Here is a 27,103-nt window from a genome sequence, read left to right as displayed (position 1 = left end):
ACAGATTTTTCACCTAGTCGGCTCGGGGATTAGAACGCTCTTAACCACTAAGCTACCTGCTGCCCTATCACAACCCTAACACACATACACAACACACTCCTATCACAACCCTAACACACATACACAACACACTCCTATCACACATACACAACCCTAACACACATACACAACACACTCCTATCACAACCCAGCGCACAGTTATAAATAAATGAACACAGCCTCTTAACAAATCTATCAAAAACAAAGGCTCAAAAAATCCTCCTACAAAGTTTTTTTTTGTTATTTTGTATGTCTACAACAATGTCGATTCCATTATATATGTACAGCACTAGAAAATAATGTAATCATAATACACACTTTCTACAGACGTGAAACGGTACTGTGCTAGTCCACGTGGTGGGAGGAGGGGGTGTCAGGGGGGCACAATGTGTGCCTATTGGCTAAGTCTCTGGGTGGGTAGGGATAGAGAGGTGAGTGGGTGGGCGTCACAGAGAGGAAGTGGTGGAGTCAACGATCTCTCTCCCATTACACACTGTCGGTACATACTGGGCACTCACTGATGTGTGTGTGTGAGAGAGTGAGAGAGAGAGAGAGAGAGAGAGAGAGAGAGAGAGAGAGAGAGAAAAAAAAATGGGAAGAAAAAAGATTGAGGAATTGAGTTAAATTACACCTCTGCAACATAAACAAACCATGCTCAGTGGTCAGTGTCTTTGACCTAACTGAACCATACCGTGTGAAGCGTATGTGGTGGCAGGACCACTGACACTGAAGCGGTTGATATTGAGGCGGAGGCTGGTGACATTCTTCTGTGGTTGGAACATGATGATGTGGACCTTGGGAGCGAACATACAGCCCAGCACCACGAAACCACTGAGACTGACAGAGATACACATGGTGGTGGTCTGGACCTGTAGAGGGAGACAGAGAGCATGGTAACTCCACTGGAGCAGAGGAGCAGAGGAAGGGAGGATTCTTTTTATGGACATATGCATGAACAGACACAAAAGCACACATGCACGTGTTCCTGCTTCACACACACACACACACGCACACACGCACAAACGCACGCACACACACACACACATACCATCTCACAGGCAAGGCCAGAGTGTGTTTGCGTGTCTCTCCCTACCTGACTAATCACAAAGTCAAATGACCAAGACCAAAGCAGCGGTTCGTCTTTTCCACAGCCTAAGGCTGTGTGTGTGTGTGTTTTGTAAGGATCAGGTAAACACACTCCCTCCTCTTGCTCTGTTTGTCAGCAGTTTGTCAGTACCTGGCAGTTATGTCTGTGAGGGACTGCTTCTTGGATTAACATTAATATAAGGGTGCACATAAAACAGTTAGATATCCTGTCAGCTATCCTGTAGCCAGTGACATTAGAAGACAGCAGTGAGTCTTAATAAAAAGTGTTGTAAAAATAAAGGTTGTGTACATGTTTTTGTTTATGCACACACGTGTGTGTGTGTGTGTGTGTGTGTGTGTGTGTGTGTGTGTGTGTGTGTGTGTGTGTGTGTGTGTGTGTGTGTGTGTGTGTGTGAACCTTGCTCTCACCCTGTAGTCACTGGATGTGACATAGAATATGGGCAGGAAGGCTAGCCAGATGATACAGGTTGTGTACATGGTGAAACCTATGAACTTAGCCTCGTTGAAGTTCTCTGGACACTTCCTGGTCTTGAAGGCGTACCTAGCATCAGATAAAGGACAAGAAAAGAAAGAAAGACTAAATAATCCTTCAAGTCAAAAGCAATAAACAGAATAATACATCTTGAGAAGTCCACACACACACACACACAAATACACAATCACACACACACACCACCTACACGGTACACAGGATGACCAGGAGCACATCATATACTAGTGACAGCAGCATGCTGGAGTCACGGACGTTACACTTCAGGATCACTGTCTGTCGTCGCTCCGGTAACGTAAACCTCCTGGTACCAGGAACCTCCAGCAGCAACCACACAGACACCATCACTAACTGGACCGATATCAGACTGAGACAGATAAACACCTGGGGGAGGGGAGGCAAGGGGGGAGGGGGACACCATCATCAGACAGAGGAACACCATCATCATCTCAACTATAACTATCCATTCCTACATTTCCCTCCCTACCTTCCTCCCCTCTCCTTCCCTCTATCCCTGTTTGATTGACAGCTAGGATGACCTCTGACCTGAGAGGTGGGGCTTATGAAGCGCGGCCTCGTGGTCCCGCCTCCATCCTTCACCCCGCTGAAGATCCGGGCGATCCGATTCGTCTTGGTGAGCAGGGCTGAGTAGCAGACAGCGAATGAGGTGCTGAGGCCGAGGCGTCGCATGGCGCAGACAGCAGGCGAGGGCTTGGCCAGGAAGAGGAAGGTGAGGGAGTAGGACATGAAGACACCCAACAGTAGGATGTAACACAACTCTCTGCCTGACGCCTTCACCAGGGGCGTGCTGTTGTGTCTCACAAACACCCAGAACACCAGAGATGTACACAGGAACCTGCAGAGGGAGAGTAGATCAGTTTCAGTTTACTTTATTGAATCCCCTAATTCATCTAGAATTAGTACTAGGCCTAAACAAAAACCTGCACTTTAAGCCTATGCCCAGGGCTGTTTTGGGGCAAAACATTTTAGTGGCCTCCCTCTTAGCATGGCGGAGAGAAAAATGTGCAGGTTTAAAGTTAATGTCCTGCAATTCTACACATTGTCCATGGGGCAGAGAGAAAATGTTGCAGTTTTAAAAATAATTTCATGCGATTCTACTTATTTTGTCATGGGATGGAGAGAACATTTCGCAGTGTTAAAGCTAATTCCCTGCAGTTGTACACATTTTACCATGACTTATGCCATGTTCATATGATATCTGAGTGAGCGTGACTAACAAAATCAATGGGGGCCCCATGCAGGTCAGGGCTCCTGGGCACATGGCTTGCGTGCCCGGTCAGTAATTCGGCAAAATGTTTAAATAGCTGACTAACTTACCTAGCAATCTATAAAATGCTAGCTGACATGGTCTAATTGATTGACTGTCAGTGACTGACATCATAAGAGAAAAACTGCTGATGCAATTTCGATTGCACGTAGTGTATTGTACTATGCTATGTCTTAACAGTAAGATGAGACCCCAACTGACTTCCAAAAATGATATTTTTTATTTTTTATTTTTGGGGGGGTCGGGGGCCAACTGGTGAGACTAATCCCCATTCCTCTCCTCTAAAGTCTCACCCGACAATGGCGATACTGATGGGTCCGATGGCCCAGGCGTCCTCCCACATGATGTAGTCCTCGGGCAGGTCGTAGCAGGAAGTGAGGTCTTCACTGGGCCACTGGCCGGGGGCGCAGGGCGAACAGGTGAACTCATCAGCCAGGTACTCATGAGCCTCACACGCCGTACAGATCCAACAACAGTACTCTCCTACAAGATACAGGTATAAAACATACACATTAACTTTGGCAGAGTTTATGTTAGAAAAGGAAACTACGATGTTTACATGAAAGCCAGCTGCTCCAATCATTTCATTCTTCCAAAACACATTACACTACTACACTCTACTACACTCTACTAGTACTGTCACTAGATCGCAGTGAGCAGCCTGCTCAAAGCCCTATGTGTGTGTGTGTGTTCCTCACCAGCCTGCATCTTCTTCATCTCATTGCGGGCACACGGGTCACTGCACTGGGATGGGGGCACCACCTCCCTTGGCCAGCGAATCAGGTCGCTGCTCAGGCTCAGAGTTTCTGCCCACTCGCCGATGGGCACATAGCCATAGCGATCAGCGTTGCGCTGGTAACTGAAGATATTGTAACGTCCCATCCCGTCGCCATAGGGATCAAACTTCACCACGGTCTCACTGCCGAGAGGAGAGAAGGGAGCTGAGAGGGAGATAAGGATGAGGAGAGAGAGAGAGAGAGAGAGAGAGAGAGAGAGAGAGAGAGAGAGACAGACAGACAGACAGACAGACAGACAGACAGACAGACAGACAGACAGACAGAGACAGACAGACAGACAGACAGACAGACAGACAGACAGAGCGCGAGAGAGAGAGAGAGAGAGAGAGAGAGATACATACACAGAGAGAGACAGGGAGAGAGAGACAGAGAGAGAGAGAGAGAGACAGAGAGAGAGAAAGAGAGACAGACAGACAGGTAGAGAGAGAGAGAGAGAGAGAGAGAGAGAGAGAGAGAGAGAGAGAGAGAGAGGGAGAGAGAGAGAGAGAGAGAGAGAGAGGAGGGGGCGATGAGGAGAGTGGAGGGGCGGAGTGGTGAAAGAGAATGGTAGGGTATTAGAGGAGAGAGATGAGGAGAGAAGATAAGAAACAGAATGGAACTAGTGTCAGGATTTCAATTTAATTTAAAGTCGATTTGAACAAAGCAGTGTCACAGAGGAGTGTATTGAATTCCAAGACATAAATCACATACAGAGCCAGTCGAAGTGACAAAGTGAGAATGTTGTAGCAAGTGTATTTAGTGGTTTAACCCTGTGTTACAGCATCTCACTGAGGTCAATATACTGTGCACAGCAACACAACTGCAGCGAGTAAGAGAGTGTTGCACTAGTGTTAAATAACTTGGTTTGAACCCTTGGGGAGCTAACACGAGTCTTCAGGTTTCAGGAAAGGTTACTCATCTCCTCACTACAAGATGAAACATTAGTGTTTACCCCTCTGAGGTAGGCTTATACAGAGCTGAGACTGAGATTGAGGGATATTGCAACAGTGTTTCCATGAACAAGATCGAGTCAGCGTGTGTTTACTGATGGGTTGTAAATGCTCAGTGTGTCATAGTGAGTTCTGTTTCCCATGATGCTGCTGTGTGCTTTATATAGACCCTGTGTTTTATATAGACCCTGTGTTTTATATAGACCCTGTGTTTTATATAGACCCTGTGTTTTATATAGACCCTGTGTTTTATATAGACCCTGTGTTTTATATAGACCCTGTGTTTTATATAGACCCTGTGTTTTATATAGACCCTGTGTTTTATATAGACCCTGTGTTTTATATAGACCCTGTGTTTTATATAGACCCTGTGTTTTATATAGACCCTGTGTTTTATATAGACCCTGTGTTTTATATAGACCCTGTGTATTATATAGACCCTGTGTTTTATATAGACCCTGTGTTTTATATAGACCCTGTGTTTTATATAGACCCTGTGTTTTATATAGACCCTGTGTTTTATATAGACCCTGTGTTTTATATAACCCTGTGTTTTATATAGACCCTTTGTTTTATATAGACCCTGTGTTTTATATAGACCCTGTGTTTTATATAGACCCTGTGCTTTATATAGACCCTGTGTTTTATATAGATCCTGTGTTTTATATAGATCCTGTGTTTTATATAGACCCTGTGTTTTATATAGACCCTGTGTTTTATATAGATCCTGTGTTTTATATAGATCCTGTGTTTTATATAGATCCTGTGTTCATATGCACCTCAGGATCAGGTCATATAAGGACTACCATCTACTGTACACGTGGTATTCTAGAGGGGACACAAGGGTCAGGTTAAGCCTATCCGTGGGCTATGCATGTTTGGTGGTAACATGCATCTTTCGTCCTGATCTTGTCTTGATCTTGTCCGTTTACACTTATAAGATCTGATCAAAATCAGTTCCCAATGCATATTTTAATTGTCTACACCTGTCCGAAAATGTGGGCACCACCAGAACGTGGACATACTCTGGACACAGGAAGCATGATAGCACCAGGTATAAACAGTGCTTCTGTGTGGATAGGCTCTGTTAGGACCTATTCTAACTGGTTTAGAGCACATGGTTCTGAGAATTGTGGCAGACTGGAACTAAAGCTGATAGTATTGTGTGTGTGTTTGTGTGCTGACTAGGACTAGAAGAAGAATGGAGTGTCAGACCAGAGAGGGTTTGGGGCTTATGAAATCCATATATCACAAAGACAACCTACATCTCTTCAAAGATAAACGTTAAATGATTTCAATTATGAAAAGCTGATAAGAACTTTAGACTGAGAATAGATGAGAATTCTTGATACTACAAAATATAGTCCATCTCTATATAATAAAGCAAAATAGCCACACACACACACACACACACACACACACACACACACACACACACACACACACACACACACACACACACACACACACACACACACACACACACACACACACACACACAGAGAGAGAACTGAGACCTTGCTGACAGTCAATACATAACTGTATAACACTGCAAGTTACAGACACTGCAACACTGCAAGATGAGTTGTTTTTTATCGCTTTGGTACTATTTTCACAAGTATGTGGTGAATTGTCCAAACTTAGTACATAACTTCAAACTGGTAACACGTTACACAGCCTGTCTTAAATTCAGAACCTTTCATTGTGCATTCATTTTGTTCGTAGACATTTCACCACACAATCATTGATCCAAAATCTAAGTTTACTGTGACATATAATGAATTCATTGGTTTAATCACCAAAACATAACATAATAATATCTTCTAAATTTAGTTATTTTAACAACTAGTTAATCCAATAGCAAAAAATGTAAGATACATGTTTCCAAATTGCCTTTTGAATGTAGTATGCCACAGTACTGTAAATGACAGTACATTACACTGTTTTCACACTAGGCAATACACTTACACTACCCATTAACGTTGACTGAACAGCACATTTCCATCATTTCTATCCCATGTATGATCAAAGGTGTGATCATTGAAGACATCTTTCACAATGTAATCAAATTAAAGAAACTAAATAAATAATGTTTTGCAGGCACTAGTTTGCATCAAGCCTGTCTTGAGCATTTGGCCATAGGTTCTCATCGACATCACAGTAAATATCCTCATTGTTCATGCACCTGGGGAAAAACCTTTTGGCATGGTGAATCCAAGCCTGACATAGGTCTGGACTGAAATCATTTTATGCCTCATCCATGGCCTGAAGGAGGGTGGTACGCTCATGGGGATGGCAATCATACATCTTCCACCTGTATTGTAATCATGTATTGTATTTTACAGTATTGTATTGTTATTATGTATTGTGGTGGTCCTGGCTCAGTTCGTAAGAGCATGCCACTAGCAACACCAGAGTTGTGGGTTCGATTCCCACTGGGTTCACATACCAAAATGTGTGGGCTGTTGTCACTTTGGATAAAAATGTCTGCTACGTAAATGGCATATATTACAGTACTGTATTGGCCAATGCAATTTTAGTAAAGCAAAAAGACCCCAGCAACTTCATTTTGGATACATGTTTACTGTATAGGGGCTGCATTTCTTTATTGTTTTGGACTTTCTAGAATATTTGCGTATTGCTTTGGTATTTCTGTACTGTAGGCGCTAGAAACACAAGCATTTTGCTGCACCTGCTGTCCAATCTGCTAATCTGTGTACCAAACCAATAAACTTTGACTTGATTTGTAACATACGTACATCTCTTCTTGTCAATATCAGATTTTTTAGAAACTTACTGTGGAGTAAAATCATAACAGTCATCATCATAGTAGTGCATTCAAGTATATATCATACTTTTTATTTTTCTACTTTACAGACATACATTTTCATTATGTAGTTCTCAAAATCTGTAGTAGACAAACCAGTTTACATATAAAATCTATAGGTTTACCAAACATTAAAGTGATCATCAATTAAGAGCAGTTGGATTAAGTAATAGTAAAATGTATTTTATCAAAAGAGAAGAGAATCATATCAAAAGTAATGTGAGCATTGCATTGTGAAAGGCAATTACTTTATATGAACATGTACTGCAATGTGAAACATGTATTTCTAGATGAAACACTGATTAAGTTTGGTGAAAAAGTGGCTGTATGATTTTGTGTGTTGTACTTTGTCAATTGAAAATGTGCTTAGAGTTTTGAAACAACTGCCTTTTTGATTATCTTTGAGTTTTGTCTTTGAGTTATGACTGTGTAGACCTGACATAGACAAGGTGGTAGAAAAAACAGCCTGGTCACCCGTGATACAAGTCAGTATTTGCCGTCCATCCATGTCTGAGGACATTGGGAGTTGACATGGGAAAATGGCCACTAGGGGCAATAGTAAGCATCTGCCTCTGATTCCAAAGGTTGCAAGTTCGAATCCAGCGATAGAAAGTTGTTTTAGATATTTTTGTTTTAAGCCTATCCCGAACCTTAACCCTTACCTTAACCATTCAGAGTTAATGCCTAACCTTAAGAATTTCGAGTTAATGCCTGATCTTAACCCTAACCTTAAAAATTCAGAGTTAATGCCTAAACCTAACTTTAAACACTTTGAAATATTCAGTTTGGAACAATGTCGAAAATTGACATTTGGAACAACTTTGAAATATAAAGTTTGAGAAACATGGACAAATGTCTAATTCTGACATGAGACCGTGAGAGCTGGTTGAGAAAAAAATACAACAACAGAAAAACATGCTATCAGATCCCCACCCCCACCAGTAGAGGCCTTTGTTTCTATGGCTGTGTGATCTAGTTCATTCAGGTTTGGTGCCTTGTGGGAATGGAAGCCTGTGTCCACTGTTCACTCACATAGATGTGAGCTTCTCTCAATACCAACTGCTGAACACACACACACGCACACGCACACACACACACACACACACACACACACACACACACACACACACACACACACACACACACACACTCCTAACAAACCCGTAAACTGTTCGTCCTGCAATTTCCTATATTATGTTCTATGTGACACAGTATCTGACCCTATCAGTCTAGAGAACATCTGTAGCCCAGGGTGAAGACACATCGCTCCCCTCAGCTTGTTCTAACAGGTTAGGAGCTCTGGGAGACTCCAGTTCAGGCTCTAAAGTTGGCACAAGTCTCCTCAGGTCTCCCCAGCAGTATCTGCTATGTGTTGAGCGCTCTAGTGGAATAACCACTGTCCTAGTCCACACTGACGTTGGAAAGAGGCTGAAGTTTGCAAAGTCTGCAGCTTTACGTTAGACAGTAAAGCACTGCACTGCTTTCATATGCAGAGCAAGTCTGTCCACACCATCCGTCTATTGCTTACTGCTACAACAATGCTCTCTCGCGTTCTCTCTCTAGCTCTCTCTATCCAGAGACTAATGCAGCAGGCTTTCTCTAACACTGAAACAGCTGGAGCTACACTACAGCGATTAAGACTAGAGAAAAACTGAGGAACGTTAGAAGAGAAAGAGTCAGAGAGAGAGAGAGGATAGAGAGATTTCATTCTGAGAGCAAAAGGTTTATAATAGTTTAAAAAACATGCATAACTTGACATAGTTGGGAGAGTCTTTATTATTCTAGATTAATTAAAAGTAAGGGGAAGAGGAGTTTTCATTCAGAGGTTCAGAAATTAATTACGCTCTCTGCCATATCGGGGTAACGTGCTGGCCGCAGGGGTTTGTGGGTATTACAGGGAGGAGGAGAGACAACCCCCTTTAATCCAATGAAGGGGGAAGTGAGGGAATACATAATCTGATACTGCAGCACATGAGAGAAATAGAGAGTGAGGGTGGGCGGGTGAGAGAGAAAGAGAGAGAGACAGTCCACCTGGCTGGCTGTTAATTAGCTGATGTCACCACACACTAGGGGACAGGTAACATTTAGACAGGATAAAACAGCTTTGTGCAACATATGCTCAGATAATCTTCACGGAAAATACTCCTCTCCTCTCCTCTACTGTCCTTGCTGTAGATGGGTGATTTGGAGATCCCAGAGGCTCTCTCTCCCTCTTTTCCCCTCACACTCTCTATTTCTGTTCATCCCTCTTTTTCATCATCTTTCTCATCCACCCTCACTAGCATCTTCAGGGCTGCAATGTAAAGTGGTGTGTGTAATGTGCATTAGGCACACTGAGCGTGTGCGTGTGTGCGTGTGATGTGTGTGATGTGTGTTAGGCATGGGGAGTGTTCAGTCCAATCAGGAGTGTTTGGGGTGATGATGACCTCATACATCTGTGTCCCAGGGAGAGTGAGCGTGTGTCGGGAGAAGGAACAATCGTGTCAGAAACAACACACACACAGCTACACAGCACTGCAGGGTTACATAGAGTGTACACCAACACACATACACAAAACACCACTATGGGCTATATCTGTTCTCTATGTGGTCTTTCTCTCCTGGGATAGAGATTCAGAGTGGACAGCAGACAGAAAAGAAGAGATAGAAGAGAGAGAAAAGAGAGAAGAAAGGAAAGAGGCACCATAATAGGACAGGAAAGGAGATAAGAGAGGAGTGATAGAGGAGACAAAAGAAGGAATAGCAGGGGAGAGGAGAGGTGATAGAGAAAAGAACAGAGCCAGTGGTCGAGAAAGAAAAAGAGTGATAGACAAGATAAGAGAGGAGACAGAAGGGGACTGACAAGAGGAAAGAAGAGATAGCAGAAAAGGAAAAGGAATAGCAGAGAAAGAAAGGTGTGAGATAAAAGGATGAGCTAAAGGAAGGGGAATGAGGGATGGAGTGGAGGAAAGGAAAGGAAAAATAACAGCCAGGGAAGAAGCTTGTGAAGAGTTTATGAGTGGGAAGCACTGTTATCAAGTGTGACGAGAGAGGGGGGAGGGGGAGAGGAGGAGAAAGAGAGGGAGAGACAGAGTGAGAGAGAGTGAAGGTTGTTCTCTGGCACATAACCGTTACAGTAAGCTCTCAGCTCAATAGCGCCCTGAAGGCACAATGCCTCTCCTCGCTCTGCTAACACACACACACACACACACACACACACACACACGCACGCACGCACATGCACTCATAAAAGAGCAGAGGAGAGGGAATATCACACATCTATGACAACTATTTGAACAGGAGGTTGCCTGTGTGTGTTTGTGTGTGTGTTGACTGATCTGAGCTGCAGATGGGGGTGGGTAGGTGGGAGTTGAATGACGGCTTTAAAAAGTGTGTGGGTTGGGGGTGTCTGCGATTTCATGGCAGCAAAAAACAAACATCTCAAGCTGTCGTTTTGTGCAAATCTCTGAGTGTGTATAAGTGAGTGTGTGTGTGTGTGTGTGTGTGTGCATCCGTGCATGTGTGTGTTCAGCAGTTGGCATTGAGAGAAGCTCACATCTACAGGATTACTTCGACAATTGGCCATAGTGTCAGCTTCATTACCATAGCAACAGCATAGCTACAGAGAGGGGTCTGTTCTAGCGTTGAGAGGGCCTCATCCTCCTCACCTTGATCATCACCAGTGTACCACATGTCTATCTATTCCGAACTGTAATATACAGGTAACTGCCAAAATAAAGGAAACACCAACTTAAATTGTCTGGCAACTCATGGGCCACCACGAGCCGCCAGAACAGCTTCAATGCGCCTTGGCATAGATTCTACTTGTGTCTGGAACTCTATTGGAAGGATGTGACATCATTCTTCCATGAGAAATTCCATCATTTGGTGTTTTGTTGATGGTGGTGAAAAACGCTGTCCTGGGTGCCGCTCCAGAATCTCCCATAAGTGTTCAATTGGGTTGAGATCTGGTGACTGAGACACACACAAACACACATACACCCGTTAAATCCCCTATGCTCCTTCGAAACCCCTCTTTCAAAGTTAAAGAGATCTCTTCCTCTAGCTATGGTAACCAAAATAAAGGGAGGTAGGGGGAGAGAGGGAAGGGAGGAGAGGGGAGATCAACTTTAGGGATGCTAGCAGATCAGATAAGACTCCCCCATCTCTCTCACTTTCTCTCCAGCCCTCCCTAACTTTTCAGACTTATCTTTCCCACCTCCACTCCTCTCCTGCTCACTGGAGGCTGGGCTGCCTCTCTGCCTCTCCCCTATCTCTCTCCTTCTCACCCTCTCTCCCTCTATCTCTCATTCAATTCAATTCAATTTAAGGGCCTTATTGGCATGGGAAACGTATGTTAACATTGCCAAAGCAAGTGAAGTAGATAGTAAACAAAAGTGAAATAAACAATAAATATTAACAGTAAACATTATACTCAGAAGTTCCAAAAGAATAAAGACATTTCAAATGTCATATTATGTATATATACAGTGTTGTAACAATGTGCAAATAGTTAAAGTACAAATGGGAAAATAAATAAACATAAATATGGGTTGTATTTACTCTCTCCCCCTCTATCTCTCCTTCTCTCTCTCTCCCTCAGACAGTCATGCTCTGAGTCCTTTGATTTGCAGCTTGAGAAATGAAGATGTGGAATTTCAAAGAGAATCCTCTTCTGCTGATTCATACTGTCCCACGCCACCAGCAACTCATCTCTACCTCTCTGCCTCCATCCCTCGCTCTATCCCTCTCTCTCCACCTCACTCCCTCTCACTATTGCTACCTTTCTCTCCTTTCTCTCCACCTCTCCCCACTTCAGTCTGCCTGTCAGTCACCATATGCCCAAACCTCCCACTTTTTTCTGTCTCTGACTCCCTCTCCCAGTCTTTCTAAAGCTGTAGTGGCAGAGCTGTTTGTTGATGTATTTTGATGTCCCCAATTGGTAATGGTTAGCAGTGGAGTAAGCACCTCAATACCTGTCTGTCTGTCTTTCCTACAGCAGTGTATTTATTCCTCTGTCTTTGTACCCCACCTGCCACTCAACCCAATCCTATTTCCCCTTCTTTCTTCTCTCCAGTCTTCACACACACATACACACACACACACACAATCTCATTATTACTTCTATAGGAGTCTCTATTATAAAATGGAATGTCATTAGTAGACATGATAGAATATGGGGTTGGATTAACTTGAGCTGTGATTCGTCACACCTGCTCTGTGCTGTCGTATCAATTACATACAGCTAATAAATGCCAATGGCAACTAGCAAGCATGACCGTACATGTTAATTAAGGTGAATTGTTCTTACACGTTTCATGTTGCTATGCTTGCGAAAGCAATGCTTGCATCATTCTCCCCTTCTCTCTCTCCTACTGAACTCTCGTTCCTCCCCTTTCATCTCTCTCCCTCCCCTCAAAAAGACCACCAGTAAAGTTCATGTTGAGCATTCCCCTTTACCTCTCTCTTTTTAACTCCCTCCCTCTCTCACTCTACCGCTCCCCTTGCATTCTCCCAGGTGTACAGTACTGACCTGTGAAGCTGATGTTGTGGAAGTAGTTTCAGTACTGACCTGTGAAGCTGAGGATCAGTAGGTAGTTTCAAATAGTACTGACCTGTGAAAATTATGATCAGTAGGTAGTCACAGTACTGACCTGTGAAGCTGAGGATCAGTAGGTAGTTTCAAACAGTACTGACCTGTGAAAATTATGATCAGTAGGTAGTCTCAGTACTGACCTGTGAAGCTGAGGATCAGTAGGTAGTTTCAGACAGTACTGACCTGTGAAACTGATGATCAGTAGGTAGTCTCAGTACTGACCTGTGAAACTGATGATCCGTAGGTAATCTCAGTACTGACCTGTGAAGCTGAGGATCAGAAGGTAGTTTCAAACAGTACTGACCTGTGAAGCTGATGATCAGTAGGTAGTTTCAGACAGTACTGACCTGTGAAACTGATGATCAGTAGGTAGTTTCAGTACTGACCTATGAAACTGATGATTCGTAGGTAATCTCAGTACTGACCTGTGAAGCTGAGGATCAGTAGGTAGTTTCAAACAGTACTGACCTGTGAAACTGATGATCAGTAGGTAGTCTCAGCACTGACATGTGAAGCTGATGATCAGTACGTAGTTTCAGACAGTACTGACCTGTGAAACTGATGATCAGTAGGTAGTCTCAGTACTGACCTGTGAAACTGATGATCAGTAGGTAGTCTCAGTACTGACCTGTGAAGCTGATGATCAGTACGTAGTTTCAGACAGTACTGACCTGTGAAGCTGATGATCAGTAGGTAGTTTCAGACAGTACTGACCTGTGAAGCTGATGATCAGTACGTAGTTTCAGACAGTACTGACCTGTGAAGCTGATGATCATTAGGTAGTTTCAGTACTGAGCTGTGAAGCTGAGGATCAGTAGGTAGTTTCAGACAGTACTGACCTGTAAAGCTGATGTTGAGAAGGTAGTCTCTGTAGAGCTTGCGTCCATCCAGAGCCTTCATGCTGTCACAGAGCTTGGTGGTGTTGGAACACAATGTCCTCTGCATCTTATGGAGGGCGTGGGCCATGGCGTATACCGCATTCACCACAAACATGATCTTGGACTCGGGCTCAAAGTTACTGTCATCCACCGATACACCCTTCTCACATGGAGGGAGGGAGAGAGACACCATCCCCCCTGCCCCAACTCCTCCTGCCCCACCTCCTCCTCCCCCTCCGCCAAGTGAGCACTGGAACTTCTGCTCCCAGAATTCCCGGTACCAGGGGTTGCGGCGGTTGTTGATTGGATCCAGAGATAGGAAGTAGCGGTTGAAAGCCGGCACGGGATTGGCCGCCAGTTCCAGGGTGATGGCCCCGTCGGCCGTGACCTCGTTGCCCTTGACGATGCTCTCCTGTGCCCCCCAGCCATCGCTGGCCACCCAGATGAAGGTGGCGTTGAGTCGTGCAGCGGCAGAGAGGAGTTCCCGAGCGTCATCACTCCTCAGGAAGAGAACCGCCACGCGGGCATTGGGCTTCTGGAGGAGTTGCCTGATCACTGCCTCATAGGACTTCTTAGCATTAGAGCGCCCCACCTGGACAGGAGGAGGTAATTAGTTATTTAAACTGGAACCAGAGGGAGTAAACAAAATTCAGGAAGAGGTCTATTACATAGAATAGCAGGCTAAAATACTATAGTATCACACTGTAGGGTTAACTCTAAACCCAACTCTTCTCCTGCTGTTTCTGTTTGACCAACCCCTCATCTACTCCATGCTTGTTCTTCTATATTCTAACCTAGGTCTACTCTTATCTCCTTCACTGTCAATCTACCTATATAATCTCCTGACAACCCTATCCACTCCTATTTCTTCCTACCTTCTCAGAGGTAGCGATGCAGATATTCCTCATTCGTGCTTCCTGTTCGAAAGCCTCTATGCCCGTCTCTCCGTAGTCGCCCTCTGATGCCACCGTGGACACGTAGGTCCAGTTGAACAGCCGCAGGATCTCTGCCATGGCCTTGGCCTGGTAGAAGTCAGGGGGCACCGTGCGGGCAAAGTAGTCGTAGCGCGTCTTGTCACTGAGCTTGGCACTGGTGGAGGCATAGCTGATCTGAGGGATCTGGAAGAGGCGGAGCAGGTTGGCCACCTGGGAAAGAGAGGCAAAAAGATGTGAGAAACAGACACACACACAGATGATGATGCACACACACTTGCAAACACTCATCCATTAGTGTTGGACATCAGGGCTCTGGGGTTCATATTATATTCCTTTTTCTATGGTCACGTTCTCCTGATTGGGATTTTACACTCGCACGCTCGCACACACACAAACACACACACACACACACACACACACACACACACACACACACAAACACACACACAAACACAAACACACACACACACAGTACAGCTGTGTTGGTTTAGCTCATGTTTAATCCAGTTAGGGCATGGTTCTATGGCTCGTCTATATTTAATTTAATTCACAGCACAACTCTGTGAAGTTTTGACAACATGTCAGCATCTCATTAAATGAATAATCCAGGAGATTAAAACACACACACACATACACACACACACACACACACACACACACACACACACACACACACACACACACACACACACACACACACACACACACACACACACACACACACACACACACTGTACAGGTGGATATACTGACGTGTTTCTCCATCTAATCATATTACATGACTGCTATCTGAGTCATTTTGTGAACTATGATGTGAACATGGGAATACATTCCAGTAATGTGTGCAAGTTTGTGTGTGGACTGAGAGAGGGTGTAGTGACAGCATTTTTTATTTGTTACGTGAGTCAGATGTGGTTACTATACAAATAGCTGCTAGGCATCTATGGTTGTAAACTAACTAAATACCTATGACAGTATGTTTGTAGGAACAGATAACCTGCAAAGAACAAATATAGGAAAACTCTCTCTCTCTCTCTCTTTCTCACACACACCACACACACACACACACACACAGACTGCTCTGAGGGCACACAGGCCAAACAACAACAACAACAACAACAACTGTCAGCCCAGAGAAAACAAGGACTAATTGTGTGTGATGAAAAAAAAGCGATGGAGGGATAACAATGCCTATCTGAGAGAGGAGGAGAGTGGGCTGAGGTCAGAATACACTGGGCTCTCCCCTCGGAGTGAAGGAGTGACAGCTTTTAAAGGCCCAATGCAGCCATTTTTATCTCATTATCAAATTATTTCTGGCTAACAATTAAGTACCTTAATTTGATTGTTTTAAATGTAAATGTTCAAAAAGATCATCTTAGCAAGAGACTGTCTGGGAGTGGTCTGAGTGGGGAGGGAAAAACTGAAAACTAGCTGTTATCGGCAGAGAGATTTGGAACTGTCTTTCTTATTGATGTCACCAGGCAGGCCAAAACTCCATCCCACCAAAACAGGCTGAAATTTCAGGCGGTCTTTTCAAACAGCTCTTACACTAAAAGGGCATTATCATAATTCTCACAATTTCACAGTATTATTCCAACCTCATAGTGTGGAAAAATATATAAAACACAGGAAAATCACAGAGAGATGGAGAGGAAAAGATGGGGTAGGAGAGTCAGAGAGAGCGAAACAAAAGAAAGAGAGATTGAGGAAAAACAGAGGGAGAGTTGGAGGGAGAGAGAAATTGAGAGATTAGGGATTTGGGTCAGATGGAGGAGAGGAAAGGAGAGGATGCTTTGTGCAGTCACACACAGCAAATTGGCCAGTGTTGATTTTTCAGTGTAACATTTCTAGTGTTGATTCAGGAGTTAAATTGAGTTAAATGAACACTCAGTGGTTTAAAACAACCCCCAGTGTTGGTATTAATAACCAGAGTTATTGTTTTACACTTTGGAGAGTAAAACAGTCCCATCAAAACCACGCCCATCATTATCATATTTCCCAGCATGCTCTACTGCAGGTGGATTTTTTTTGGGATTGTTTTGAATATCTGTGTTTTTGCATGTGCATTGAATGATTGGTTAATCTTATGCTACATAAAGAACATACCGTTTTCAAAACTAATCCAATCAAGTTAGTTATTTTTATTGCACCCGTTACTGATATGGTTATTCCAGTTTAAATGGTTTAGCTAGTCTTCTTATAATCTTTCTTAATCCTGACAGTCATTCTGAATGCAGGTTGCGGGAGAATAAAAATTGCAACTGTTGTGTATCCTAACTCTGGCTGGATTCCAATAGGAATTACACTTTACTTTGCAAGCCAGCGTAATGTGAATTAGAGGCCTGATGTGGCCTGTAAACCAGGAGTTTCCTAACACCACTGTGTTAGGGTAAAACTAGACCATCACAGTATTATTATATTTTTATTTTTTATTTAACCGTTATTTAACCAGGTAAGCCAGTTGAGAACAAGTTCTCATTTACAACTGCAACCTGGCCAAGATAAAGCAAAGCAGTGCGATAAAAACAACAACACAGAGTTACATATGGGGTAAAACAAACATACAGTCAAAAATACAACAGAAAATATATATACAGTGTGTGCAAATGTAGCAAGTTATGGAGGTAAGGCAATAAATAGGCCATAGTGCAAAATAATTACAATTAGTATTAACACTGGAATGATAGATGATGTGAAAATAGAGATACTGGGGTGCAAATGAGCAAAATAAACAACAATATGGGGATGAGGAAGTTGTGTGGGCTAATTTCAGATGGGCTGTGTACAGGTGCAGTGATCGGTAAGGTGCTCTGACAACTGATGCTTAAAGTTAGTGAGGGAGATAAGAGTCTAGAATAACAGACTGGAAGCTTTAAATCATTGTTCTTCCTCTGTTAACCATGGTTACCTGCAACATGCCGTCATCATTGCTTTCCACAAAAAGGGCTTCACAGGCATGGATATTGCTACTAGTAAGATTGCACCTAAATCAACCATTTATTGGATCATCAAGAACTTCAAGGAGAGAGGTTCAATTGTTGTGAAGAAGGCTTCAGGGAGCCCAAGAAAGTCCAGCAAGCGCCAGGACCGTCTCCGAAAGTTGATTCAGCTGCGGGATTGGGGCACTACCAGTGCAGAGCTTGCTCAGGAATGGCAGCAGGCAGGTGTGAGTGCATCTGCACGCACAGTGAGGCAAAGACTTTTGGAGGATGGCCTGGTGTCAAGAAGGGCAGCGAGGAAGCCACTTCTCTCCAGGAAAAACATCAGGGACAGACTGATATTCTGCAAAAGGTAAAGGGATTGGACTGCTGAGGACTGGGGTAAAGTAATTTTCTCTGATGAATCTCCTTTCCGATTGTTTGGGGCATCCGGAAAAAGCTTGTCCGCAGAAGACAAGGTGAGCGCTACCATCAGTCCTGTGTCATGCCAACAGTAAAGCATCCTGAGACCATTCATTCAATTTTGCCTAAGAACACAGCCATGAATAAAGAATGGTACCAACACATCCTCCGTGAACATCTTCTCCCAACCATCCAAGAACAGTTTGGTGACGAACAATGCCTTTTCCAGCATGATGGAGCACCTTGCCATAATGCAAAAGTGATAAGTACAGTGGGGGAAAAAAGTATTTAGTCAGCCACCAATTGTGCAAGTTCTCCCACTTAAAAAGATGAGAGAGGCCTGTAATTTTCATCATAGGTACACGTCAACTATGACAGACAAAATGAGAGAAAAAAATCCTGAAAATCACATTGTAGGATTTTAAATGAATTTATTTGCTAATTATGGTGGAAAATAAGTATTTGGTCAATAACAAAAGTTTCTCAATACTTTGTTATATACCCTTTGTTGGCAATGACACAGGTCAAACGTTTTCTGTAAGTCTTCACAAGGTTTTCACACACTGTTGCTGGTATTTTGGCCCATTCCTCCATGCAGATCTCCTCTAGAGCAGTGATGTTTTGGGGCTGTCGCTGGGCAACACGGACTTTCAACTCCCTCCAAAGATGTTCTATGGGGTTGAGATCTGGAGACTGGCCAGGCCATAATTTGCAAATAAATTCATTAAAAATCCTACAATGTGATTTTCTGGATTTATTTTTCTCAATTTGTCTGTCATAGTTGACGTGTACCTATGATGAAAATTACAGGCCTCTCTCATCTTTTTAAGTGGGAGAACTTGCACAATTGGTGGCTGACTAAATACTTTTTTCCCCCACTGTAAGTGGCTCGGGGAACAAAACATTGAACAATGGCCAGGAAACTCCCCAGACCTTAATCCCATTGAGAACGTGTGGTCAATCCTGAAGAGGCGGGTGGACAAACAAAACCCCACAAATTCTGACAAACTCCAAGCATTGATTATGCAAGAATGGGCTGCCATCAGTCAGGATGTGGCCCAGAAGTTAATTGACAGCATGCCAGGGCGGATTGCAGAGGTCTTGAAAAAGAAGGTTCAACACTGCAAATATTGACTCTTTGCATAAACTTCATGTAATTGTCAATAAAAGCCTTTGACACTTATGGAATGCTTGTAATTATACTTCAGTATACCATAGTAACATCTGACAAAAATATCTAAAAACACTGAAGCAGCAAACTTTGTGAAGACCAATACTTGTGTCATTCTCAAAACGTTTGACCACGACTGTACACCAGTGATTTTGCTGTGCAGAGGAGTAGAAGAGGAGGATTTATGCTGAACTATGTAAATCACCTTACTCTGTCACAATACCATATCACTGGATGTGTGTGAATGGACTTGTTTGTGTGTGTGTCTGTGTATGTGTGCGTGCATGTGTGGTACTTGTGTCTGTTCAGCCAGGTCACTCGAGATCCAAGGTGATATTTGACGTTTGTCCAGGATGTCGGGAGATGCCTTCAAAGCCGCCACTAGGGGCAACGATGAGCGCTACTCTGGCAACGATGAGCGCTACTCCAATCAAGTAGGCTTGCAGCACTTTATTTAAAAAAATATTTTTTTACTCTATCCCAAACTTTAACCCTTACCTTCACCATTCGGAATTAATGCCTAAACTTAGCCGTCAAGATGTTTCTGATTTAACCCTATCCCAAACCTTAACCCTTACCTTAACCATTCGGAATTAAAACTTAGCCGTCACGTTGTTTCTGATTTAACCCTATCCCAAACCTTAACCCTTACCTTAACCTTTCGGAATAAATGCCTTAACTTAACCCAATGGTCAAACGTTGAATACTGAAGTCAAAACGTGTCAAACCATGTGATCTTGTTTGTGTGTTACCTGTATAGACACGCTGCTATAAGATCCTCCTATAACTCCAGCGATGGCCAGGGGACTGTCGTCCTGTAGAGCGTAGGATCCATCAGGACAGATAAACTCTGTATCGTCCACCTTGGTCAGAGACGCACGCACAAACTCCAGCGCCTGGGTAGTACACATACACAGTCTTATATAGCTAACCTTGTGGGGAAACACAATTCAGTCCCATTCAAAATCCTATTTTCCCTAACCCCTAACCTAACCCTAACCCTAACCCTAATTCTAACCCTAACATTCATTCTAACCTTAACTCTAAACCCCCTAGAAATATCATTTGACCCAAATGTTTGTTTGTTTACTATTATTGTTGTTACTTCTGGTCCCCACAAGTATACTTAAACACATCCACATACACACAGCATCGCACACACGCACACACACAAACACCCATGTACATACACTCAATAAACACTTATTGAAAGACTGTAAATGTAATATTTTCAAATCTTTTGAAAGAAAAGGAGATCACAGTGTTTTTTGTGAGCTACAGTAATGCTTACTTTTGTGATTTCAAGGTCAAGCTTATTATGCCATTTGTATAAATGTTCTAGAGCAAGAGCTCAGATAGAAAAAGCAGGAAGCAATAAAGAGTGTGTGTGTGTGTTTGTGCATATGTGTGTGGGTGCATGTGTGTGTGTGACATTGCTCACCAACCTGTTCCAGTGCGTATGTATCTCTAGAGCAGGTGTCCAGTATGTGAACTCCAAGACTGACTCCAGGCAGTAGAGTAGGATCAGAGTTGATCCTGTCTATAGCAAACAGCATGGCCTCCAACCTCTGGATCCCTCTGTCCTCGTTTACCCTCCCACACTCCTCTATTCCTCCCCCCTTCTCGTGGACCGGGAACAGACCCCCAAGGACGAGGTCTCCCTCGATTCGGATCTCCCGACGGGGGTGAGGGGGGTCCACCCCGAGAGACACCAGCACACATCGACACAACACAGCTAAGAGGACTGTGGTGATACGGGATAACATGGTGGAGAGGGGAGGAGAGGAGAGGAGAGGAGAGGAGAGGAGAGGAGAGGAGAGGAGAGGAGAGGAGAGGAGAGGAGAGGAGAGGAGAGGAGAGGAGAGGAGAGGAGAGGGGGAGTAAGGTTAAGGATTAGGAGGAGTGAGGGGTTAGAGGTAAAGAGTATGGGTCAGGGGTGAGGGTTTAAAGCTAAGGGGTCAAGGGTCAAGGTGAGGTAGTTGTGAGGTGTGGTCGCAGTAACTGCTGGGTGTGTTTGAAGTCTATATAATGGTCAAGGAGAGTTCCACTGGACCATACATGGAAGAGCACAGAGTCTGGACATCAGACCTTCTAAAGGAGAGAAGAGAGAGAGAAAGAGAGAGTGAGGGGGGGGGGGGGGGGGGGGGGGGGGCGGAACAGCAAGAGATCAGGCTAAACAACTAAAGCAGCCCTATGTATCTACTGTACAGGTGACAAACTCCATGTTTTCTGCTGGCCTCAAAGATGTTAGAGTTTTGGGAGAGTTATGTGAGAGTTTTGGGAGAGTTTTGGGGTATTGTTAACAAGAGCTGACAGTAATGTCTACTTCACAGCCAGTCAGACCATGACTAAAGGGATAGGAGACGGTTTGGAGAATGCTCCCCCCCCACCCCTCTTTCTCTGTCTCTCTCTCTCTTTCTCTCTCCCTCTCCACTTCTTTCCCTTTATCTCGTCCTCTTTCTGCCTCCCTCTCTTGCCCTCTTTCCCCAATCTCTCTCTACTGCAGCAAACTCTGTTACTCTTCCCACTGTGCAATACTGTGTGTGCATGTGTGTGTGTGCCTGTTTATGTGTGTGTGTATGTGTGTATGTATGCCTGTGGCTGTATCAGGATACGTCTGTTCAGATGGCATGCTGATATAGAAGCCCAGTGTTCTGATGTCTCCGCTCTGTGTGTGTGTGTGTGTGTGTGTGTGTGTCTGTATGTGTGTGTGCGACCGAGCTGATACTATCTCCTCAACTCCTCAACTAAAGCTCCCTCTCTGTCTCCCTAAGCCCAGACTATCTACCAAGCAGCAGAACTAGTACCACTGTCTCTTCACAACCAACAACCTAATGCCATTCCACTGAACCCCTTCAATAATGTTCATTCTACAACCAGGGCTAGAGAGAGAGGTGTTAACTATGTATGATCTGAGTACTGTCTTCAAAAACCAATCTGAACAGAGAGAGAGAGAGAGCGTGTGTGTGTGTGACGTGCATGCGTGCATGTGCATGAGTATGTGTGTGAGTGTGCGTGCATGAATGCATTTGTGTGAGTGTGTGTGTGTCAGCAGGTAGGAGGATGAAAGCTTCTCTGAGACAGAGTCAGCTCTGAGCTCTGATACTGCAAGAGGCTGTTGCTGTGTATACACTCTAGTCTGAATCTAACACTGCTAGGTGTAACACACACTACTATCAATGTACTCCTTTTGTACTCTAGGTTCAGGTAGTCCCAAACAGTACAATCTGCTGAATGCTGGGTTAAAAACAACAAAATGTGGGTTATTTGGTAACCCAGCGCTGGGTAAATATTAGACAGAACACACACAGGGTTATTTTGACCCAGCCAGTTGGGTTGAGTGAATAACCCAACATATTGGGTTGTTGGGATTACCCAAACATGGGTTAATTAACCATCAGCTATTTATTTTTAACTTTCATGCTGGGTTGACCCAGCAGCTGGGTCTTATTGAATGAATTGGTCCCCTGTAGCTCACTTGGTAGAGCATGGTGCTTGCAACGCCTGGGTTGTGGGTTCGTTTCCCACGGGGGGCTAGTATGAAAAATGTATGCACTCACTAACTGTAAGTCGCTCTGGATAAGAGCATCTGCTAAACTGACAAAAAATTTACAAATGTAATCCTTAGCTTATTATCAGGAGGCGTGTCTTATAAGGGGCGTTATAGTTATTTTCGGTAAATGTCTTTCATGTTCATCATGTTCAGTTTGTGTGCTGCAATTTTTTGGGGGGGATATCACATATACTAATATAATAAGATTATTTACTAGATGTATACTGAACAAAAATATTAATATGCAACATGCAACAATTTCAAAGATTTTACTGACTTACAGTTCATATAAGGAAATCAGTGAATTTAAATAAATTCATTAGGCCCTAATCTATGGATTTCACATGACTGGGAATACAGATATGCATCTGTTGGTCACAGATACCTTAAAAAAAAGTAGGGGTATGGATCAGAAAACCAGTCAATATCTGGTGTGATCACCATTTGCCTCATGCAAATCTCCTTCGCATAGAATTGATCAGGCTGTTGATTGTGGCCTGTTTAATGTTGTTCCACTCCTCTTCAATGGCTGTGTGAAGTTGCTGGATATTGGTGGGAACTGGAACACACTGTCATACATGTCGATCCAGAGAATCCCAAACATGCTCAATGGGTGACATGTATGGTAAGTACAGTATGCAGGCCATGGAAGAACTGGGACATTTTCAGGTTCCGGGAATTGTGTACAGATCCTTGCGACATGGGGCCATGCATTATCATGCCGAAACATGAGGTGATGGCGGTGGTTGAATGGCACGATGGTATCTCTGTGCATTCAAATTGCCATCGATAAAATGCAATTGTGTTCGTTGTCCGTAACTTTTGCCTGCCCATACCATAACCCCAATGCACCCATGGGACACTCTGTTCAAAACGTTGACATCAGCAAACTGCCCAACCACAAGATGCCATACACGTGGTCTGCGGATGTGAGGCTGGTTGGACATACTGCCAAATTCTCTAAAACAACGTAGGAGGCAGCTTATGGTAAAGAAATTAACATTACATTATCTGACAACAGCTCTGGTGGACATTCCGGCAGTCAGCATGCAAATTGCACGCTCCCTCAAAACTTGAGACATCTGTGGCACTGTGTTGTGTGACAAAACAGCACATTTAAGAGTGGCCATTTATTGTCCCCAGCACAAGGTGCACCTGTGTAATGATCATGCTGTTTAATCAGCTTCTTGAAATGCCACACCTGTCATGTGGATGGATTATTTTGGCAAAGGAGAAATGCTCACATACAGGGATGTAAACAAATTAGTGCCCAACATTTGTGTGAAATAAGCTTTTTGTGCATATAGAACATTTCTGGGATCTTTTATTTCAGCTCATGAAGCATGGGATCAACACTTTACATGTTCAATTTATACACTATATATACAAAAGTACAGTGCATTTGGAAAGTATTCAGACCCCTTGAGTATTTCCACATATTGTTACGTTACAGCCCCCAATCAATCTACACACAATACCCCATAATGACAAAGCAAAAACATGTTTTTAGTAATTTCAGCAAATGTCTTAAAAATAAAAATAAACTGAATATAACATTTACATAAGTATTCAGACCATTTACACAGTACTTTGTTGAAGCACCTTTGGCAGCGATTACAGCCTTTAGTCTTCTTGGGTATGACGCTACAAGCTTGGCACACCTGTATTTGGGGAGTTTCTCCCATTGTTCTCTGCAGATCCTCTCAAGCTCTGTCAGGTTTGATGGGGAGCGTCGCTGCACATCTATTTTCAGGTCTCTCCAGAGATGTTCGATCGGGTTCAAGTAAGGGCTCTGGCTGAGCCACTCAAGGACATTCAGAGACTTGTCCCGAAGCCACTCCTGCGTTGTCTTGGCTGTGTGCTTAGGGTCGTTGTCCTGTTGAGGTCCTGAGCGCTCTGGAGCAGGTTTTCATCAATAATCTCTCTTTCCCTCGAGCCTGACTAGTCTCCCAGTCCCTGCCGCTGAAAAACATCCCCACAGCATGATGCTGCCACCACCATGTTTCACCGTAGGGATGGTGCCAGGTTTCCTCCAGACGTGATGCTTGGCATTCAGGCCAAATAATTCAATCTTGGTTTCATCAGACCAGAGAATCTTGTTTCTCATTGTCTGAGAGTCTTTTAGGTGCCTTTTGGCAAACTCCAAGCGGGCTGTCATGTGCCTTTTACGGAGGAGAGGCTTCCATCTGGCCACTCTACCATAAAGGCCTGATCGGTAGAGTGCTGCAGAGATGGTTGTCCTTCTGGAAGGTTCGCCCATCTCCGCCTCACCTCCCTGACCAAGGCCCTTCACCCCCGTTTGCTCAGTTTGGCCGGGAGGCCAGCTCTAGGAAGAGTCTTGGTGGTTCCAAACTTCCTCCATTTAAGAATGAAGGAGGCCACTGTGTTCTTGGGGTACTTCAATGCTGCAGACATTTTTTGGTACCCTTCCCCAGATCTGTGCCTCGACACAATCCTGTCTCGGAGCTCTACGGACAATTATTTTGAGCTCATGGCTTGTTTTTTGTTCTGACGTGCACTGTCACCTGTGTGACCTTATATAGACAGGTTTTCTATTCCAAATCATGTCCAATCAATTGAATTTACCACAGGTGGACTCCTATCAATTTGTAGGAACATTTCAAGGATGATAAATGGAAACAGGATGCACCTGAGCTCAATTTTGAATCTCATAGCAAAGGGTCTGAATACTTATGGAAATAAGGTATTTTTGTTTTGTATTTTTTATAAATGTGCAAACATTTAAAAAATATATGTTTTCACTTTGTCATTATGGGGTATTGTGTGTAGATTGATGAGGGGGAAAAATAATTTAATCAATTTTAGAATTAGGCTGTAACGTAACAAAATGTGGAAAAAGGGAAAGGGTCTGAATACTTTCCGAATGCACTGTATGTGGACACACCTTCAAATTAGTGGATTCGGCTAATTCAGCCACACCCGTTGCTGACAGGTGTATAAAAACGAGCACAAAGCCATGCAATCTCCATAGACAAACATTGGCAGTAGAATGGCCTTACTGAAGAGCTCAGTGGCACCGTCATAGGATGCTTCCCTGGTCAACTGTAAGTGCTGTTATTGTGAAGTGGAAACGTCTAGGGGGAACAACGGCTCAGCTGCGAAATGATAGGCCACACAAGCTCACAGAACGGGACCGCTGAGTGCTGAAGCTCGTAGTGTGTAAAAATCGCCTGTCCTCGGTTGCAACACTCACTACCAAGTTCCAAACTGCCTCTGGGAAGCAACGGCAGCACAATAACTGTTTGTCTGGAGCTTCATGAAATGGTTTTCCATGGCCGAGCGGCCACACAAGCCTAAGATCACCATGTGCAATGGCAAGCGCCGGCTGGAGTGGTGTAAAGCTGTAATGATTCACACTTCACTATCTGGCAGTCCGATGGACGAATCTGGGTTCAGCGGATGCCAGGAGAACGCTACCTGCCCGAATGCATAGTGCCAACTGTAAAGTTTGGTGGAGGAGGAATAATGGTCTGGGGCTGTTTTTCATGGTTTGGGCTAGGCCCCTTTGTTCCAGTGAAGGGAAATGTTAACACTACAGCATATAATGACATTCTAGACAAATCTGTGCTTTCAACCTTTGGGTTGAATTGGAATGCCGACTGCGAGCTAGGACTAATCGCCCAACATCAGTACCCAACCTCACTAATGCTCTTGTGGCTGAAAGGAAGCAATTCCCCGCAGCAATGTTCCAACATCTAGTGGAAAGCCTTACCAGAAGAGTGGAGGCTGTTATAGCAGCAAAGGGGAACCAACTCCATATTAATGCTCATGATTTTGGAATGAGATATTCGATGTGCAGGTGTCCACATACTTTTGGTCATGTAGTGTATGTGTGGTGCCATGTTTGTTGACATCATACAATGCATTCTGGTTGTCACGTAACATCTGTCAGACCAAAGATGTTATAAAAAACGAGGTGAAGGGATGAGACAGCCTATAGGGAGAAGGTCAGAGACCTGACAGTGTGGTGCCAGGACAACAACCTCTCCTTCAACATGAGCAAGACAAAGGAGATGATTGTGGACTACAGGAAAAGGAGGGCCGAACATGCCCCCATTCACATCGACGGGGCTGTAGTGGAGCGGGTCAAGAGTTTCAATTTCCTTGGTGTCCACATCACCAACAAACTATAATGATCCAAACACACCAAGA

The 27,103-nt window shown here is 43.9% G+C and overlaps 1 protein-coding gene across 1 annotated transcript; it reads right to left on the bottom strand.

The window, feature by feature from the left end:
* Nucleotides 1-377: 377 nt before the first annotated feature.
* On the bottom strand, nucleotides 378-21,143 carry LOC311135089 (metabotropic glutamate receptor 3-like; the record flags this gene model as incomplete). Its single annotated transcript, XM_084168957.1, has 11 exons — nucleotides 378-556; nucleotides 731-908; nucleotides 1,555-1,687; nucleotides 1,827-2,020; nucleotides 2,183-2,492; nucleotides 3,218-3,407; nucleotides 3,623-3,865; nucleotides 13,892-14,522; nucleotides 14,806-15,075; nucleotides 20,130-20,273; nucleotides 20,823-21,143. The coding sequence occupies 11 exons, from the start codon at nucleotides 21,141-21,143 to the stop codon at nucleotides 486-488; spliced, it is 2,685 nt and encodes an 894-aa protein (XP_084025083.1). The 3' UTR covers nucleotides 378-485.
* Nucleotides 21,144-27,103: the final 5,960 nt, after the last annotated feature.

Source organism: Coregonus lavaretus (genome assembly GCF_964263955.1).
Source record: "Coregonus lavaretus genome assembly, chromosome: 9".
Classification (NCBI taxonomy): Eukaryota; Metazoa; Chordata; class Actinopteri; order Salmoniformes; family Salmonidae; genus Coregonus; species Coregonus lavaretus.
The sequence above is the reverse complement of the archived record's forward strand: the minus strand, read 5'-3'. Positions and strand labels throughout refer to the sequence as shown.